At 43.8% G+C, this 21,510-nt stretch overlaps 1 protein-coding gene across 1 annotated transcript; it reads left to right on the forward strand.

The window, feature by feature from the left end:
• Nucleotides 1-415: 415 nt before the first annotated feature.
• LOC309548070 (hydrocephalus-inducing protein-like) lies at nucleotides 416-18,770 on the forward strand (the record flags this gene model as incomplete). The annotated part of the gene is made up of 5 exons (XM_082248039.1): nucleotides 416-433; nucleotides 15,088-15,280; nucleotides 15,502-15,643; nucleotides 18,305-18,473; nucleotides 18,583-18,770. 3 exons carry the CDS (start codon nucleotides 416-418, stop codon nucleotides 15,591-15,593), a joined length of 303 nt encoding a protein of 100 aa, XP_082104165.1. The 3' UTR covers nucleotides 15,594-15,643; nucleotides 18,305-18,473; nucleotides 18,583-18,770.
• Nucleotides 18,771-21,510: the final 2,740 nt, after the last annotated feature.

Raw genomic sequence — 21,510 nt, forward strand, 5'->3', positions numbered from 1 at the left:
AAACTAACACTTTAGTGGTTTATACAGGTTTATAGGTTTACTGATCAAAGAGGTATGGGGGGCATCCAAGAGTTTCTCTTTAAACCTATCAACTCCACATAAACAACCTGAAAATGGTAATAAAAGACAAACAGGGGTTTAAAACATTTCTCATTATGGTACAATCAACTTACCTGCTGGGTCCTGCTCGCGTGATGGCATTCTGCGAGGGTTTCGTCGTGAGTAGCGAGGCATATTGATGGTATCAGATGCTGATTTACCTGAAAAAAATCAGCTAATAATAGATAATATCAGTAATAATAATGATATACAGCAATAATATATAATAAGAATAGCAGTATATATTAGGAATAATAGGTATTCGCAGGAGTGTCACTTCAGAGATGCTTCTGTGTCGCTTTCTCCTCAGCTAAAGATGGCCGCCAGAGCTGCTGTGCGTTTAAAGCTGCTGGAACCGGTTTCACCTCACACCACCTTCCACCTCACACCAACTGCCATCTCACACCAGTGGCCACTGCTCAGATTCAGTGCCCTGGCACTTTGCCTTACCATTTCTCTGTCATAAAACAATGTACCCAAATAAATTTTACACCAATTTATAGATTTTACACATCAATAACTAGTACTTTGGTGATTTTAGTGGTTATTTTTTAAAATCGCCTCAAGAAGGCGCTATGTTCAGTCCTCTGTAGCTACAGTTCTGCCCATAGCCTGAAGATGTCTCTCTTCCCAATTAGCTCAGCTGGCTTTATACAGAGCAGTTTTGTTTCTCTGAATAATCATTGTGACATTCTGATAGTAGCTGAGATCAGAGGAGGGAGAACGGCCCGCTGAGGGGATGAGGACCCCCCGGGGACAGCACAGGTGAGGAGGTTAGGAGTGTATGGGGGAAGGGCTGAGCGGGAGAGCCGGGAGTGCAGGATGGAGGAGACCGGGTGTGTTGTATGGAGCTGTGTGGCCAGAGAAGGAGGTGAATGTGTATAGGAGAGGTCCAGGGCGGAGGAGAGACACACATGGACAGTCACCCCACAGTATATGGGTAAAGTGAGGTAAAGTGGCGCTGCCTAATTTAAACTTTAAATTAGGCAGCGCAACTTTACCTCACTTTACCCATATATTTTGATATAGCCTTCGGGCCATATTTTGAGGTAGGCCGCAGCCCTATTCCTCGTCCACAAGCGCGGATTTTCTTATTCCTTAAGTCACCCCACAGTGTTATGTAGGATACAGAGAAATCTGGGAACAGTGCAGTGGAGAAGATTTTAGCTCATTGGATTTGTGGCAGGATCAAGAGATTTTATTTTATTTTTTATTTGAATTTCTCAAACAGATATAACAAAACATGTGTGCAAATAAAAGAAGTTCATTTTTAGGATTTGCATACACTTTAACCACTTAAGCCCCGGAGGATTTGGCTGCTAAAAGACCAGGGGGGGGGGGGGTATTTTGCGATTCGGCACTGCGTGACTTTAACGGACAATTGCGCGGTCGTGCGACGCTGTACCTAAACGAATTTGACGTCCTTTTTTCCCACAAACAGAGCTTTCTTTTGGTGGTATTTGATCACCTGTGCGATTTTTTTTGATCATGCGCTATAAACAAAAAAAGAGTGACAATTTTGCAAAAATAACAATATTTTTCACATTTTTTTATATGAAATTCCCCCCAAAAAAATGTACAAATCAAAATTTTTTAACATTTTCGGCCAATTTGTTTTATGCTACATATGTTTGGTAAAAAAAATCGCAAAAAGCGTATTTTGATTGGTTTGCGCAAAAGTTATCGCGTTTACTAACAAAGGGAAAGATTTTTGTCATTTTTGTTGTTTTTTTTTTAACGCGTAATGGCGGCGATCTGCGATTTTTTTTTTGCGGTACTGCTACATTGGGGCGGACAGATCGGACCCTTGACTAACATTTTTGACACTTTTGGGGTTACCAGTGACATTACTACAGTAATCAGTGCTATATATATGCACTGTTACTGTAAAATTACACTGGCAGTGAAGGGGTTAACTTTATTTGAGAGGGAGGGGCTGTGTGTGTCCCTAGGGGCGTGATTCTAACTGTGATTGGCTGTGGCTTGAGCTGTAGGAACACTGATCAACGGTCCTACATAGTAGAACCGTATGATCAGTGTTTCTACACAGGGGAGAATGACAGGCAGCTTGTTTACACAATAAACAAGAAAAAATTGGGGGAGCAAACCCTGAACATGTATATCTAAAGCCGGTGCAGCTATGGACCAGGCAACATGTATATTAAAAAAGAATAGCGCACACATGCAAAAGAAATGACTATTAAATATGGAGACAATCCATAAATAAAAATGGGGATTTAGTCCCACCATATGGCCATATCGTGCTCAAGCCCACCACTGCGTCAAAGTACCCCATTATCAGTGGGTCCTACACTATCCATAAAAAAGGGGTGAATCCAGCCTCTCTTACCCTTGGAGATAACACTCCTTGCTGGGAGAGATGTGCTAATGCACTACAAAGGACTCCTCCTATATCTACTTGATAGTGGACTCTGATAGAGTACAGGTGTGTGTGGGGGATGGGATGCTCAACCCCAGAAGTCTGGTCAGACCGAATACATAATAAACAAGAAAAAAATGGGGGAGCAAACCCTGAACATGTATATCTAAAGCCGGTGCAGCTATGGACCAAGCAACATGTATATTAAAAAAGAATAGCGCACACATGCAAAAGAAATGACTATTAAATATGGAGACAATCCATAAATAAAAATGGGGATTTAGTCCCACCATATGGCCATATCGTGCTCAAGCACACCACTGCGTCAAAGTACCCCATTATCAGATCAGCACATCTATACCAGCAAGGAGTGTTGTCTCCAAGGGTTAGAGAGGCTGGACTCACCCCTTTTTTATGGATAGTGTAGGACCCACTGATAATGGGGTACTTTGACGCAGTGGTGGGCTTGAGCACGATATGGCCATATGAGGGGACTAAATCCCCATTTTTATTTATGGATTGTCTCCATATTTAATAGTAATTTCTTTTGCATGTGTGCGCTAAGCTTGTTTACACAAGCTGCCTGCCTTTCTCCCTCTCCCCCGACGATCACAGAGTGACCGGCGGACATCGGGTCTGCCAGTCACACGCGCGGGGGGGTCCGTGACCGCGCGGGAACGCGGCGGCGCGCGCTCGCTCCCCGGAGCCTCACAGGCTAGTGACGTACCGATAAGTCACTCTGCCTGTGAGGGGCTGACCGCCACAGTATATGTACTTGCGGCGGTCGGCAAGCGGTTAAGGTGCACAAAATAACTTTACTGATGATCCTGCAAAAACGACCCTACTACATATGAAATCTCATCATCAAGTATGGAAAAAACTAACAAGACACCTTAACCACTTGCCTACAGTGCACTTTCACCCCCTTCCTGCCCAGACCGATTTTCAGCTTTCAGCGCTCTCACACTTTGACTGAGAATTACTCAGTCATGCAACACTGTACCCATACAAAAATTGTGTCCTTTTTTTCACACAAATAGAGCTTTCTTTTGATGGTATTTGATCAATACTGGGTTTTTTATTTTTTGTGCTATAAATAAAAAAAGACTGAAAATATCGTGAAAAAACACATTTTTCTTTGTTTCTGTCATAAAATTTTGCAAATTAGTCATTTTTCTTCACAAATTTTGGCCAAAATTTATACTGCTACTTATCTTTGGTAAAAATAACCCAAGTAAGTGTATATTATTTGGTCTTTTTGAAAGTTATAGAGTCCACAAGCTATGGTGCGAATCATTGAAAAATGATCACACTTGCTCACACCTGATGTACTGAAGGCCTATCTCATTTCTTGAGACACTAAAAAGTCAGGAAAGTACAAATACCCCCCAAATGACCCCTGTTTGGAAAGTAGACATTCCAAGGTATTTAATAAGGGGCATGGTGAGTTTTTTGAAGTTGTATTTTTTTCCCACAATGCTTTGCAAAATGAAGATTTTTTTATTTTTTATTTTTTTTTTTTACAAATTGCCGTATTAACAGGTTATTTCTCTCACACAGCACATGTATACTTGCAACTACACCCCAAAACACATTCTACTACTCCTCCTGAGTACCATGTGTGAGACTTTTTTACAGCCTGGCCACATACAGAGGCCTAACTTTCAAGTAGCAGCGTCCGGCATTCTAGGAGCACAAATCACACATATAATTTCCTGACAACCTATCACACTTTTGAAGGCCCTGGAGCACCAGGACAATGGAAACCCCCATAAAATGACCCCATTTTGGAAAGCAAACAGCCCAACGTATAATTTTTGAGGCATAATGAGTCTTTTGAATATGTCATTTTTTCCACAAGTTTTTGGAAAATGTGGAAAGAAAATGAAAACTATTTTTTTTTACACAAAGCTGTCCATTTATGCAATATTTCTAACACATAGCATGTACATAGCAAAAATTGCACCCCAAAATACATTCTGCTATTCCTCCTGAGTATGGCGATACCACATATGTAACACTTTTTCCAGCCTGGCCACATACATAGGCCTAACATCCAAGTAGCGCTTTACACAAAGTTGTCCATTTATCCACTTTAAGACTGGGCCTATTTTTGACACTTGGTGTTTACAAGCTAAAATCATTTTTTTTGCTAGAAAACTACTTGGAACCCCCAAACATTATATATATTTTTTTTAGCAGAGACCCTAGAGAATAAAATGGAGATTGTTGCAATATTTTTTATCACACCATATTTGCGCAGCAGTCTTCCAAATGCGATTTTTTTGAAAAAAATTCACTTTTTTGAACTAAAAAATAAGAAAACAGTAAATTTAGCACAATTTTTTTCCATAATGTGAAAGATAATGTTACGCCGAGTAATTAGATACCCAACATGTCATGCTTCAAAATTGCGCATGCTCACAGAATGGTGCCAAACATTGGTACTTAAAAATCCCCATAGGCAACATTTTAAAAATTTCTGCAGGTTACTAGCTTAGAGTTACAGAGGAGGTCTAGGGCTCAAATTATTGCTCTCGCTCTAACGATCACGGCAATACCTCACATGTATGGTTTGAACACCGTTTACATATGTGGGTGGGACTTGCGTATGCGTTTGCTTCTGCGTGCGAGCTAACGAGGACAGGGCGCTTTAATTTTTTTTTTCCCCATTTATTTTATTTATTATTTTTTTATTTTTACACAGTTTAAAAAAAAAAATGTTTTGATCATTTTTATTCCTATTACAAGGAATGTAAACATCCCTTGTAATAGAAATAGGCATGACAGGTCCTCTTTATTGTGAGATCTGGGGTCAAAAAGACCTCACACCTCACAACTACACTAAAAAAGAAAAAAAAAAAAAAAATTGTTGAAAGAGGAAAAAAAAAAGCAAAAAAAAAAGCGGCCCTTTAAACCAGTTGCTAGGCAACATCTTTTGACGTAGCTCCGGTCCTCCAAGACCATAGAGTCGAGTGAGGGTCATCTTGCCCTCACTCGACTTCCTGTCTCTGAGGATCCGGGACCGGATAGTTTTCCCCGCTGCCGGCGGGTCCGGTAAGCTGGGAAAACGTCTGGGACGTGGCAGGAGGGGGGGGGCACCTCTTCCCCTGCACCGTAAGGGTAATTCCGTGGCGAATCCGCCACTGGGACCACCCTTATCTGAAAGCCAACCGCCCGCCGTTTCAAAAAATACCGGGGTTATGGGGGCTATCTGCTGCCATAACCCCAGTATTTAGCTTTTAATGGCCGACGCATATAGTCGTTTGGCGGTCAGTAAGTGATTGCATGTATATAGCAAACAGGTGACGATGACTGACGGGGTGACAGGTGACAATGACTGATGGGGTGACAGGTGACAATGACTGATGGGGTGACAGGTGACGATGACTGATGGAGTGACAGGTGACGATGACTGATGAGGTGACAGGTGACGATGATTGATGAGGTGACAGGTGACGATGATTGATGAGGTGACAAGTGACGATGATTGATGGGGTGACAGATGACAATCACTGACGGGGTGACATGTGACGATGATTGATGGGGTGACAAGTGACGATCACTGATGGGGTGTCAAGTGACGATGATTGATAGGGTGACAGATGACGATGACTGATGGGGTGACAGGTGACGGTGATTGATGGGGTGACAGGTGACGGGCGATGGTCACTGATGGGTGACAGGTGACGGGCGATGGTGCACGGCGGTACTCTCTGGTGACCGGTGAACTTTAGGCTATGTCCACATGTGAGCGTAGCGATCGCGGGCAGGATCACTGCGATTCTGCCCGTGATCCAGAAATCATTGCAAATTGCGGGACGCCTGTGCTTTGCCCGTGATTTGCAATAGCACCCCAAACGCTGTGCGATGTTGCTGTGATTTCCGCCTGCCGAATCGCGGTAACATCGCGCAAACAACGCATGACGCCTCAAAGAAACTCTTGTATCTTTTTTGGGCGTCATGCGTTGTTTGCGTGATGTTACCGCGATTCGGCAGGCGGAAATGGCGGCAACATCGCACAGCGTTTGGGGTGCTATTGCAAATCACGGGCAACGCACAGGCGTCCCGCGATTTGCAATGATTTCCGTATCGCGGGCAGAATCGCTGTGATTCTGCCCGCGATCGCTGCGTTTACATGTGAACGTTATGGGTGTCAATTTCTGGGCACTGATGAGGTGACTGTTGGGTGACAGGTGACATTGGGGGGGGGCTAAGGACTGTGTGGGGACATTTATTTCTGTGCTTTTACATTGTGACAAGGTGTACAGAGCAGTACCTCACTGTTTCTAGCTCTGCTCTCCTCATACTGGAAACTATGTGAGGAGAGAAGAGCTAGTAACAGTCAGTTACTGCTCTGTATTTACATTTTGTGATCGGCTGTGAATGGATTCACAGCCGATCACATAGTAAACAGTCACTGTCAGTGACTGTTTACTACTGCCGGTGACAGCTGTGTTCCTACGGAACACAGTGCCACCGACATGACCGCGCTGCGCGCTCCCGATCGCACATGCGCGGTCATCTCCCGAGCGCCTCCATTGTGATCGGCTGTGTCATTGGAACACAGCCGATCACGTGGGAAACAGCCACGCCCATTGGCTGTTTCCCCCCTGCCAGTGACGGGGGGTGTCCCGGGGATCGCGCGCCTGCCCTGCTTAAAGTGCCGCCGTCATATGACGGCGGCCCAGGATAATGGTCGCTCCGCTCCGCCGTCATATGACGGCGGGCGGGCGGTAAGCGGTTAAACATTTTTCAAACGCCAAAACAGACATAAAAGAATATTTTAATAAAAGCTCTTGATGTACATGTAAAAGTCATCAATAGGGGGGAAAACTGGCACTGCACACTGATAGACCAGAGAGAGCAATCCAAACTCGGGCAGGAGATGGGAGAGTGGCACAGTGCATGTAACCATGCAAGATCTAAAAACAGCCGACAAATTATTTTAGGTATGCAGTATAGCAGGAATGGTGGGATCACAAGAGTATGTACATTGCTTTACAAATCATCTTGTATATCAAACTTTCCTTGTCTATATATTTCAACAAAAAAAATGTAGTTAATACATACAATAATATTCAGTATGATTGCATTTACATGAATACTGAAGCTGAGCTGCAAGGTTTACAGTGACAAGGGTTGCAATCACCTATTATTGCCAGTGCTTAAGCAGTTGCAGCAACATTTTATACAAAGGATAACTAAATCCACAAAAAAAGTTCATAAATTGCAGCTTATCAGTTCTGAGATGTGGTGGCTGCATTTGTTTTCTTTTTCTAGGCTAAGAATATTTTTTGCAAGTACAGAAAATACCAGTGTAGCACCCTCCTAGGTAGGTGCTAGAGAGCGAGTATTGTTTTTTGCTCTGTCTGCTCTGTCAGAGGAGTAGCAGGCAAATTCTATATTGCTTTCTGCTTAACAGAGAGCAGGATCTCTGAGTTAGGTGTGCTGATGGTGCTCAGTGTGTGATTCATCTGGTCTAGGGAGTGTTTCCCACTGGTCCAATAGGGAGGTATATTGGACAATGGAGGAAACCAGGCCAATGGGTACACAGGTTTTGATACAGCCTTAGTGATTGCCACAAACTGGTTGTCTCTGTGCATTCTGGGATGTGGTATAAAAGCCAGGAGCACATGTGCTCAGGGTCTTTGGCTGGTGAGCATTGTCCCGGAAGGAAGGTGGTGGCTGCCTCCTCTTCTGTAGCTGTTGGTGTGTGGTCGCAGGCGGTCGGCTTGGTGGACCAGAAGGAAGGAGCTGAACCCAGAGTTCCAGGAGAACTGACTGGAGGGGTTGAGACACTGGAGACCCTGGAAAAACAGTATCGTGAGTACAGGGGATTGTGTCTAGGGGCCTGACCTGAGAGGGGGTCACCCCAAAGTAGCATAGTCAGAGGACGGGTATCAGCTGGTGGAGTGAAAGGGGTTGCTAGGCGAATACCCTGAAGATAGTTACTCAACCAAGTCTAAATCCTAAAGTTCATCTAGTGGCAAGGTGAACCAGCAGCCTGGCTGTATCTACAAACAGGAGTCCTCATCTTTTGTGAATAGTTCAATTCTGGAGTATCCCACTCTTCCTTTCTCCTATCCCTATTTAAAATAAAAACACAAAAACAACTACAACCCCTAGACTGTTTAGTGACTGAACCAGGAAGAAAAGAGTTGATGTGTGCATGCTGCAGTTGCTAGCGGTAACCCAGGGGAACCAGAAATTGTAATATCCAGCAGTCCTCAAGGGGGCAGTGCTACACTTATTTTGCTGGAAATGGAATTTCCTTGTCACTTCTTGGGAGCTGAAATGGAAGTGTTAACGTCCTTCTGTAAACTACTTATCCCCTCATCCCCCCATGTAATCAACATGGAAAAGACTGACATGTTTGAAGTCCAACCTCAAAAGCAATTATGGTTCCCTCCATTGATAAAGTGGAGGAGCGAGCATAGCCACCCATTGAAAGGAAGTGTGTTGTTTACAGAATTGTAAGATGAAACTAAGTGTTCTTTAAAACGGGGGGGGGGGGGGGGGGGATGGGTAATAAAAATAGGCACCTGTTTTGTACAGATTTTTAAATCGGTGCAGAGTTTGACAGGCAGAGACTGGGTTAATGGGGCTATGCTACAACCGCTTGCAGTGCATGCAATTACGGTACAGTAGTGCAGCATTACAGAGTTAAATCATGTGTTGAAGAGGCATTATAAAGCCTCCATGCGGCCTTAGAAATGCCCTCTGAAAAGTAATACAAATGGGGATTACTCTCCAGAGGGCTCCACGAGACACAGCAAATCTGAAAGAGCCCTTAAGGTAAAATTATCTGAAAGAATAAAGAAAACGAATGAAGCCACAACATCTAAGGTTTGATAAACTACAATGTATTACATTTTTTCTTTTTTTTTTCATGGACTCCCTCTAGAACTAGTTCTGGCCAGCTCAGTAGATTGATTTAAAAAAGAGTTGGATGAATTCATAAATGCACAAAATATAACTGGATATTAATATTTGTAGGTAATAACGCCAGGGGTAGTTGATCCATCCGATTGCCTGCTGGAGGATCAGGAAGGAATTTTTTCCCCCACTGGAGCAATTTGGATTATGCTTTATTGGGTTTTTTTTTTTTGCTTTCCTCTGGATTAACTGTGCATAAACAATTGTGTATATGGAGATTTTCTATTTGTTTTTTTAATATAAATTAAACTAGATCCCAATGGTGATCCCAGTATAGGAAAAAAATGATTTTATCTCAAGGAGTGCAAGGGGACACGTGGCCACACAATGAGCTTAGAGGAGAGGCGGTTTAACCTTAAGCTGCGTAAGGGGTTCTTCACTGCAAGGGCGGTGAGAATGTGGAACTCTCTTCCACCATTGGTGGTAGCTGCGGGGAGTATGGCTACTTTTAAAAGACTCTTGGACGTGCAGCTCACAGATCACAACATTCAGGGTTATGGGAAATTATCACGTCACTGACACACACACACACCTGCACAGGTTGAGCTGGAGTGAGCTTTGCACGTTTTTGCGTGTTTGTTGGCCGCTTTTTGTCACACAACAAAATGCATGTCTCTTAGCCACGTTTGGGGTGCATTAAAAAAAATAATGGCACCACAGCCACATTATGTTTTGGTGCATTTTTTGCATGTGTCTGTTACATACATAGTTAGTCAGGTTGAAGAAAGACACCATCTGGATCAACCAACAAAAAAAACAAAACAAAAAAAACCAGTATTGAAAACCCAACCATACAATCCCATATACACAATCCTAGAGTTGATCCAGAGGAAGGCGAAAAAACCCAGCAAAGCATGATCCAATTTGCTACAGCAGGGGAAAACAATTCCTTCCTGATCCCCTGAGAGGCAATCGGATATTCCCTGGATCATCTTTACCTAAAAAAAAAATTTTAGTACCCACTTACTGTATATTAAGTACACCCAGGAAAGAATATAGACTTTTTTTTTTTAAGGCAATCTAGTGAGCTAGTCAGAACCACCTCTGGAGGGAGTCTATTCCACATTTTCACAGCTCTTACGGTGAAGAAACCCTTCCGTATTTGGAGATGAAATCTGTTTTCCTCTAGACGTAAAGAGTGCCCCCTTGTCCTCTGTGTTGACCTTAAAGTGAACAACTCAACACCAAGTTCACTATATGGACTCCTTATGTATTTATATATGTTGATCATATCCCCCCCCCCCCTAATCTCCTCTTCTCAAGAGAGAATAAATTCAGTTCCTCTCATCTTTTTTCATAGCTGAGCTCCTCCATGCCTCTTATCAGTTTGGTTGCCCTTCTCTGCACTTTCTCCAGTTCCCAGGGCCGGTGCTAGACTATTTTACGCCCTAGGCAAGATCAGCTACTTGCGCCCCCCCAAAAAAATAAATAAAAAGGGAAGGGGTTAAAAACGGCTCTATGTCATATCCAGTGACCCGGATCTGATGGTTCCTCCATGTAATGCTGTCATACCCAGTGATCCCAATGTTCCTCTATGTCACATCAGGGGTCCCTGATGTTCCTCCATGTCATACCCGGAGACCCTGATGTTTTTCCATGTCACACCTGGGGACCTTGATGTTCCTCCATGTCACACCTGGGGACCCTGATGTTCCTCCATGTCACACCTGGGGACCTCAATCCCCCATGGCACACCCAGGGTTTCCAATTCCTCATGGCACACCTGGTGACCCCAAACCCCTGTTACACTTGTGACCCCTCTCCCCCATGTCACACCTGGTGACTCAGATTCCCCATGGCATACCTGGTGACCGCAATTCTCTTTCACACCGGGGATACTCCATGTCACACCCAGGGACCCTATTTCCCTGTTCTGGGGACACTTACTGGGCAGTATGAAGAGAGTGGCCTGCACTCTGCCCTCCTTCACCATGATCCTGCTTATTCCTTCTCCCAGGATGCTCCTCTCCTGGACCACAGTGCTCACCACAGCTCCAACCGGCTCCAGGTAGAGGGAGAAGCAGCAGTCAGAGAGCTCCGCACCTCCTTCATCACCAACATCTTCAGACCATTCCGTTGCCTCGTCGCTTCTGCTCCAGTAAAGGTGCCGCCCTCCAGTGCCGAGCTCTGGCTCAGGTTCAGCTCTCCTCCACTCCCTGCTTAATACCAACCCAGGGAAAGGAACGGCTGCCCACCAGCTCAGATTACAGAGTCACTTCCCGCCCAGGGATTAGGCCCCTCAGCTGCAGACGAAGAGGATGATTATGCAGCTAGCACTCCGGTGGGCTCCTTTCCTGCCCCTTGGGGCTCCCCCAACAATGGTGGAAAGCCATGGCCTGGTAGTTCTGCCACTCCCCAGACACCTGGCATCTTCCTCTGTCCCTTCTTCCTCCCCCACTGCCGCCCCTTTCCTCAGCTCACAAGGATCATTCATGATGGAGCGTGAGTGTTGACTCGTGGTTGCGCCCCTAGGTGGCAATGCGCCCTAGGCAGCTGCCTAGTTTGCCTAGTGGAAGCATCGGCCCTGCCAGTTCCCCGATATCCTTTTAAATAATTGGAACCCAAAACTGAACTGCATATTCCAGATGAGGTCTTACTAATGATTTGTACAGGGGCAAAATGATATCTCGCTCTCTGGAGTCCATGCCCCTCTGTTAATAGAAGAAAGGAAGTTGCTTGCTTTGGAAACAGCAGCTTGGCATTGCATGCTATTATTAAGCTTTTGATCTACCAGAACACCCAGATCCTTCTCCGCTATGGATTCCCCCAGTTCTACTCCACCTGGTATGTATGATGCATGCATATTCTTAGCCCCAAAGTGCATAACTTTACATTTATCAACATTAAACCTCATTTGCCACATAGGTGCCCAATGAAACAGTGCATTGAGATCAGCTTGTAAGTTGGAAACATCCTGTAAGGAAGTTATTACACTGCAAAGCTTGGTGTCATCTGCATAGACTGAAATGGTACTTTTAATCCCAGACCCTATATTATTTATTAAAAAGTAAGGGTCCCAACACTGAACCTTGGGGTACACCACTGATAATCTTAGACACTTCAGAGTAAGATGTATTAACTACCACTCACTGAATTCTATCTTTTAGCCAATTTTCTATCCAATTACAAACCGATCTTTCCAAGCCTGTAGACTTTACCTTACACATTAGCCGTGTGTGGGGAACTGTGTCAAATGCTTTTGCAAATTCCAAGTATACTACGTCCACAGCCACCCCTCTGCCCAAGGTTTTACTTACCTCCTCATAAAAAGAAATCAGGTTTGTTTGACAACTTCTGTCTTTTATGAATCCATGCTGTCTGTTGCTTAAAATATTTTTTTCCAGCAAGACTTCATCTATGTGGTCTTTTATTAAACTCTCCTATAGAAGTTAAACTAACAGGTCTATAGTTACTTGGCAAAGACTTTGATCCTACGCCAACCCAGTGGTACTATTGCAGTGCTTAACGAGTCCCTAAAAATTAGAAACAAAGGCTTTGAAATGACAGCGCTCAATTCTTTTAGGATGCGTGGGTGGATGCCATCTGGTCCAGGTACTTTATCCACCCTTATTCTGTCTAAATATTTCTGGACCATATCACTTTTGAGCCATTGTGGATCATTTGGGGCTGTGTCAAAACCATCCCAATTATAGACATGAGCTCCCCCATGCTCCTTTGTATATATAGAGCTGAAGAAAGTATTTAATAAATTTGCCTTCTCTTTGTCCCCAGTCACCCACTCCTGATTATTTTGTAAAGGGCTTACATGCTCAGACCTAACCTTTTTACATTTTGAATTTTTGCATCCTTGATTTTCTTTTTACGTATTCTGTAATATTGTTTGTAACAATTAAACAATGATAGTGTTCCCTCATTTTTATATTTTTTAAAAGCTCTTTTCTTTTTATCTATAGCTTTTTTAACTTTGGCCGTGAGCTACATAGGTTTTATTTTTAGCCTTTTAAACTTATTACCCATGGGAATATACTTTACAGTGGGTTTGCATAAAGTCTTTTTGAAAATTTCCCATTTCTGTTCTGTGCTCATCGATGCCAATATTCCCTCCCAGTCTAAATCCTGGAGAGCAGCCCTCACCCTTGGAAATGTGCATTCCCAGAACGCAAAAAGGTGTGAATGAGGCTGAAAATAGAACTGAAGGCAAAACTTTATTTTTCACTTTGGTTAGAGTAACGGAGAGTTATAACCCCTTTAATTTTTCCTCTTTTTTGCCATATGTGTCTCATTAGGGAGATTTTCCTTCACTTCCTGTCCCATAGCCACAACAAGGAGTTAGAGGAAATCACTGCGCAAAGGAGGGAATCCCTGATTGTCCCTAGACCTAGTGTTCCCATTGGAAGATCTCCCCTCTTACTGTTCTGGTAAAAACAATAATTTTTCTTTACTTTTACTTTTGATGATAACAGTAAACAGGACAAATAGAGAGGGTGAATCTGCCTAATGCGTGGAGAGGTAGCAATAAAAATTGACAAGAGTTCTAATCCATCCCCACTCTATCCAAAAAATAAAAACAAATCATTTCCATTAGTTATATTTAAAAATTATAATATCCTCGAGCTATAGCTGTGTTCTGAGGGGTACCGTAGCGCTCCCTCTGTCTTATGTTTCCCAATGGGGAGAAAAAAAGTGCAGAAGGCACTTTGACACATTTGTTGCATGTAGGGCAGCTCATTCAAGTAAATAGGCTGCCTTATGCTGTCGGTCGACAAACCAGCAAACAAATGCCCAAAAAAGTGGCTCATCATACAGATGTGAATGGGGCCCTAATGAGGCCAGAAATTAATTATTAGTTAAGTGAACCTCCAAAAAAAATACACAGTCAACCATAAACTCATCAACCTATCTCTAATATTTCTGTGCTTACATATTTCATTAAAGACAATAAATACAAGAAATTGGTTTGTTTGATTATGACTGAATTAAACTTTTTTGGGGGGCTCAGCCTAGTTGTGGGGGTTGTACTGTCACAATGGAGAGAGACCATTACACCATTAGATTTACTAAACCAAAATGTTATGTGTGGGGGTAGAGCATTATGAAATTCATACCCTTCGGAGGTACCATTGCTTACCTAATATAAATCAGAAAATTGTGCAGGACTTTAACCACTTGCCAACCGCTGTGGCAGGCTTGCTCAGCTGCACGAATTGCTGTACCTGGCGCTTCTGGGGGCAAGCGCGCGCCGCTTGTGGTGCGCACCCGCCCCCACTAGGCAGCAGGGAAGGCACCCGCGATCGCTCCCCGCTGAGAGAGAACGACGGTCAGCTGTTGTAAACACAGCAAACCGTTGTTCTCTCTCAAATAATCACAGAGAGCCTGTGATCCTCCTTTAAAGGATCACAGGTCTGTGTTCATTTCCCAAGTCCCTCCCCCATACAGTTAGAAAACACTCCCCTAGGCTCACAATTAACCCTTTGATCGCCCATGGGTTAACCCCTTCCCTGTCAGTGTCATTATTACAGTAACAATGCATATTTTTAGCACCTGATTACTGTAGTAATATCACTGGTCCCCCCAAAAGTGTCAAAAATGTCGGTCCGGTGTCCGATCTGTCTGCCGCAATGTCGCAGTCCCGCTAAAAATCACAGATCGCCTTCATTACTAATAAAAAAAAAGTAAATAAATAAAAAGAACATAAATCTTTCCCCTAGTTTGCACAGTTGAATGACTGTTCCCGTGGTGTGGTCTTTGATGGCCTGGATACCCTGTATGCCCGTAACCCACCTGCAGCTCTACACATTATACTGAAGGCTTTGAACAATCGCAAGCATATATATCTCATCAATCTGAAGCAGGATTACAGCAGCATGAAGGCTTGTGAGAGAGCACAGAGAGAAAAGGAAGGTAAGAGGCACCCAGATGCAAAGGAGACACATGGCGGCCCCATTAGACGTCACTCTGTCTGGGGTGCAGCAGCATATGATTTAATTGTCATTAAATAAAGTGGGAATCTCTGCTTTACCTTCCCGGCCTAGGAAACTATTTTTCCTCTAAACTTCCCTGTAATACAATGTCCTTATTTTTCTGAGACTGAATTGACTTATTTGTTGGCTGTTTGTAAACAGAACAGGAAAAGCTGCGTGCTCAGGCTGAGCAGAAAGCCATCATGGAGGACATGGACGAAGAGGAATATGATCGCTTACCAGCTGAAGAGTGAGAGCGCATTGATGGACTGCGTCTGCAAGCAGTGCGTGAACGCAAGAAAAGGTCTTGTCCTTGTTTATTGCTTCTGTCTTTGGCCTCGTTCACATGGGGAATGCATAACTGTACTCCTGCGCCCATGCAACTGACATCAATGAGACTGCCTACATGGGGATGCACAGAAAACCCGGGCATCCCCATGCTGGTAAACACTGGCCCTCATGGGGGTACGGTGATGTACGCCCTGTGTGAGTGAAGCCCAATCATCCAAATTTTCCATCTTATAGGAATATTCTCAGTCTACAGTGCCTTGAAAAAGTATTCATGCCCCTTGAAATTTTCCACATTTTGTCATGTTACAACCAAAAACGTAAATGTATTTTATTGGGATTTTATGTGAGACCCACACAAAGTGGCACATAATTGTGAAGTAGAAGGAGAATGATCAATGGTTTTCAAATTTTTTTTACAAATAAATATTACAAATAAATATCTGAAAACTAGTGAAACCAATTGCCTTCAGAAGTCACCTAATTAATAAATCGAGTCCATCTGCATGTAAGTTAATCTCAGTATAAATACAGTTGTTCTGTGAAGCCCTCTGAGGTTTCTTAGAGAACCTTAGTGAACAAACAGCGTCATGAAGGCCAAAGAACACACCAAACAGGTCAGGGATAAAGTTGTGGAGAAGTTTAAAGCAGGGTTAGGTTAAAAAAAAAATCCCAAGTTTTGATCATCTCACAGAGCACTGTTCAATCCATGATCTGAAAATGGAAAGAGTGTGGCACAACTGAAAACCTACCAAGACATGGCCGTCCACCTAAACTGACGGGCTGGGCAAGGAGAGCATTCATCAGAGAAGTAGTCAAAAGGTCCATGGTAACTCTGGAGGAGGTGCAGAGATTCACATCTCAGGTGGGAGAATCTGTCCACAGGACAACTATTAGTCGTGCACTCCACAAATCTGGCCTTTATGGAAGAGTGACAAGAAGAAAGTCATTGTTGAAAGAAAGCCATAAGAAGTCCCCGTTTGCAGTTTGCGAGAAACCATGTGGGGGAAAAGGTCCTCTGATCAGATGAGACCAAAATTAAACTTTTTGACCCAAAAGCAAAACACTATGTGTGGCAGAAAACGAACACTGCACATCACCCTGAACACACCATCCCCACCGCGAAACATGGTGGTGGCAGCATCATGTTGTTGGGATGCTTTTCTTCAGCAGGGACAGGGAAGCTGGTCAGAGTTGATTGGAAGATAGATGGAGCCAAATACAGGGCAATCTTAGAAGAAAACCTGCTAGAGGCTGCAAAAGATTTGAGACTGTGGCAGAGGTTCACCTTCCAGCCGGACAACAACTCTAAACATACAGCCAGAACTACAATGGAATGGTTTAGAGCAAAGCATATTCATGTGTTAGAATAGCCCAGTCTAAGTCCAGACCTTAATCCATTTGAGAATCTGTGGCAAGACCTAAAAATTGCTGTTCACAGACGCTCTCCATCCAATCTGACAGAGCTTAAGGTATTTTGCATAGAAGAATGGGCAAAAACTTTACTCTCTAGATGTGCAAAGCTGATAGAGACATCCCCAAAAAGACTTTCAGCTGTAATTGCAGCGAAAGGTGGTTCTACAAAGTATTGACTCGGGGGGGGGGGGGATTTATTTTTAAAAAATGTGAAAACCATTTATCATTTTCCATCCACTTCACAATTCTATGCCACTTTGTGTTGGTCTATCTGATCACATGAAATCCCAATTACATTTACGTTTTTGGTTGTAACATGACAAAATGTGGAATTTTCAAGGGGTATGAATACTTTTTCCCCACACCGTCTCTTTCCCTCCTCTCACTTATGCCGTTGTTCTCCTCCCTTTGTCTGTCTCTTCTTTCTCCCCTAATCACTCTTTCTTCCCCATTATTTTATTCTTCTCTATTTATTTTCACTCTCTCTTTGTATATCCTCTTCTTTTTCTCCCTCTGACCTTTCTTTCTTTCTTTCTTTCTTTCTTTCTTTCTTTCTTTCTTTCTTTCTTTCTTTCTTTCTTTCTTTCTTTCTTTCTTTCTTTCTTTCTTTCTTTCTTTCTTTCAAATTCTCTCCCCCTCTCTTTCTTTCTTTCTCTCTTTATTTCCCTCTCCCTTTTTCTTCCTTCTCTTTCTCAATTTCAGTATCTCTTTCCCTCTATCTGTTTTTCTTTCTTCCCCTCTTTCATTCTTTATATCTATGCATCTGTCTCCAAGAGAGTCTACAAGACTTTATCTGTCTTGTGTCTCTCTTTCTCTCTATCTCTCTGTCTGTCTCAGCCCCCCCCCCCCATTCCATCACCTATCTCTGCCTTCCTTGTTCCCACCCTTTATTCCTCCTCTCTATTTCTTTCATTGTCTTCCCCCTATATCTTATTCTCTCTCTCTTTCTCCCACTCTCCCCCACCCTTCCTCTCAGTCTCTTTCAGTATATTCTTACCTCTGCCTTTTTCAACCTTTCTGTCTTCCCCACCCTCTCTCTTCCACTTCTCTCTCTTCCACTTCTCTCTCTCTCTCTCTCTCTCTCTCTCTCTCCCACCCTTTCTTCTTCCTCTCTGTCTCTTTCAGTCTCTTCCTTCTTCTCTATCTAACCATTACTTTCTCTCTTTCTCTTTCAGTATCCTTCTCCCTCTGTTTCTTTTTTCTCTCCCTCTCTACCACACCAACCCTTTGTAATTCTCAATCTTCCTGTTTCGGGGTGCAGGGAGCTGGAGGACCGTCTGGCCCGAGAGGAACAGGAGCGAAAGCTGCAGGAGGAAATGTTAAAGCAGAAAGAAGAAGAGGAACTAAAGAAAAAGTTGAAGAGAGGAAAGAGCCGAAATTCTGGAAAAGAAGAGAAAGATGGAAAGAAGAGTCAAGTGGGGAACAAACAGGTGCAGATCCCTCGGACTCTTTGACACATGTGGCTTTCATGTAGTAAAGAAAATACAGTACTAGACCAGTCTGCATATGTATTGTGTATATAATCCATATATCTGCCAGGCTACAAACACACTGACAGTGAAGCCAGAACATCATCCGGACTATGGAGTAGAGAAAAAAGTCTTAAATCAAAGATCAGATTCTGCACTCAATGATGCAGAGGACACAAAGAGGAAGAGGAATAAAGACACATCCCAGCATGTCACAATGTCTGAGGACCCTGAGAACGATTCCCTCAGTGACAGCGAGAAACAGCTGATTCAGAGATTCAGCAACTATGAATCCTCCTAGAAGGAGATCTCACACATCCTCACTTTCTGGGACAGAGTGCAAGGCATCCTTCTGCCACCTCCTGCTGCAGAAGACAGCCATCGGGAGGGCGAAGAGCCACCTTCTGAGCGACACGCCCCCTCTGGTAAGAAGTACCGCAAGGATCGTGAGTGGGAAAGGCATGAAAAACTGGAAAGAGAAAAGGTTGAGAAAGAACGGCAGGAGAAGAAAAATAAGATGGAGATGGAGAAGATGAAGAGTATGGAGGACGAGGCAGGAATGCGCCAAGGATCAGAGCAGGAAGGCCAGGAGATTCAAGAGGACGATCTGAAGGTTTTGAGGACAGAGGTGGGAATCCCTCGCTATGACCTGCAAGTTACCAGAAACCAGGAACCGATGGAACGGCAGATCTTACAGAGTGGGAAGTTACCATCAGTGGAGGAGGTGAGGTTTGCTGTCTTACGTCCAGGCCACTTTTTGCGATTCGGCGCTGTGCGACTTTAACTGATAATTGCGCGGTCGTGCGACGCCGTACCCAAACGAAATTTACGTCCTTTTTTTCCCACAAACAGAGCTTTCTTTTGGTGGTATTTGATCACCTGTGTGCTTTTTACTTTTTGCGCTATAAACAAAAAAAGAGCGTTTATTTTGAAAAAATAACAATATTTTTAACATTTTTTTATATGAAATTCCCCCCCAAAAAAAATGTAAAAATCAAATTTTTTTTAAATTTTTGGCCAATTTGTTTTCTGCTACCTATGTTTGGTAAAAAAAATCACGATAAGCGTATTTTGATTGGTTTGCGCAAAAGTTATTGCGTTTACTAACTAAGGGAAAGATTTCTGTAATTTTTGGTGTTTTTTTTTTTTACGCGTAATGGCGGTGATCTGCGATTTTTTTTGCGGGACTGCGACATTGCGGCGGACAGATCGGACCCTTGACTGACATTTTTGACACTTTTGGGGGTACCAGTGACATTGACAAAAAGGGTAGGGAGTGGAGGGACAGAGAAATCCCCCCAGGAATGGTTGCAATGAGAGGCTCACTGGGATTACGGTGCAAACAGAGTAACTTTATTAGTGAAGATGTACATACAAGAATAAAATAGATAATCAATCAGTAAAACAAGTGTGGGGGCTCATCAGGGGAACTAATTGACTCTGTGGACCCCTATGGGTGTCAAGATCGTATAGACAGCAAATAGAACACGTGTAGGTCCCCGCCCATCCAATCCCAAAATAGCACTGTTTAGGACGAGCTTAGTGTGATAAGTCGGGGCAAGCCGACCTGTAAATCACTCTAAAAGCCCGAGCAACTGTGCTTATGGCCAAAAGGAAGACTCATAAGGAGCCCTATGGAGAAGGCGCCTGGGTATGCCCAAGAAAAGTGAGAAGTGTGTAAAAGAGGTCATTTAAAGAGTGACTAAATGACATCAAGTGTAATCAATACATCACAGACAGAGGGCAAAGTGCGGCAACTTAATCTCATAAAATGTCATACAACAAGGGCAAAATTCCTATAATATGAGTTTCATTATATAGCCAGAAACCTCCAAGGAAAACCGGGCCCCCATGGGGCAGTTCATGGCTACCGGTGCCGGAGGGATCGTGGCTGAACAGCCAAAATGCTTAAACAGCAAATGGTGGTATATGGTGGAGTGTGTTGGAGGGATCCTGGCTTAAACAGCCATGCAGCTTAAACAGCAGTGGGAGGGGGATATGTCTCCAAAGTGGGATCCCCGGTGTAGGGCAAAAAAGGGAACTATAAACTAGTTCCAAGTAATGGCTGATCGCCAAAGATCTATTCCTACTGACTGGTTATCCAGGGTATGGCAAAACTGGAACAATGAGGGAAAGTATCGAAGTCAATCTGTCGGGGGGAGTCCCGATCCGACCATTGGCTGGGGTTGCTAGAGGTTCCGGGGATATGGTGTAGCGACCTTGCTCAATAAGGGATCCAAGTATGGATGTGTGTAAGGGTAAATATAGGTCTTACCAGGGATCACCCGTACTCATCCGTGGATTCAGGGATGTCCGTGCCGAACCCCGCACTCAGGTCAGTGTCAAGAAGAACATACGTCAGTGATGGGTTGTCCAGTGGTCCGTTGGACTTGTTGTTGCCATAGACGTTAAAGTCTTCACCGTCAGAAGGGCTGTAGGGGCCAGCTCGATTCTGTATCCAGGCGGAATCCTGGAGCTGCTTCCGGGTCGCGGTGAAGAGTTAGCCGCCAGTCAGTATAGATCTCTGCAGGGACGAAGGGTGGGCGGGGCGTCAACGTGTGATGTCGACGCGTTTCGCGTGCTTACGCACGCTTCCTCAGGACCTCTAACTCTTCACCGCGACCCGGAAGCAAAAAAGGGCAAAACTTTTTTTTTTTGGTTTTGGATAGAGTGGAGAACACCTATTAGGTTTTTTTTGCTGTCTCTGTCCCTGTTAGGGAGATTCATCCTCTCTATTTGCCCTGTTTATTATTATCATGCAAAGTGAAAGTTCAAGAAAATTCCAAATTTTGGGTTGTCCCCTGAAAAGTAATCGAGGGGAAATCTTTCAATAGGTACACCATTTCTACTCACCTGAGGGCCCCAAGGGATTCCATTGGAGGATAATTTGCATGGATTTCCTCTCATTTCCTGTTTTGGCTATGGGACAGGAAGTGATGGTTACTCTTTCCAATGAGACACAGATGGCAGTAAAACTGACAGGGGCTATAACCCTCCC

Source organism: Pelophylax lessonae, assembly GCF_965119305.1.
Source record: "Pelophylax lessonae genome assembly, chromosome: 2".
Lineage (NCBI taxonomy): Eukaryota > Metazoa > Chordata > Amphibia > Anura > Ranidae > Pelophylax > Pelophylax lessonae.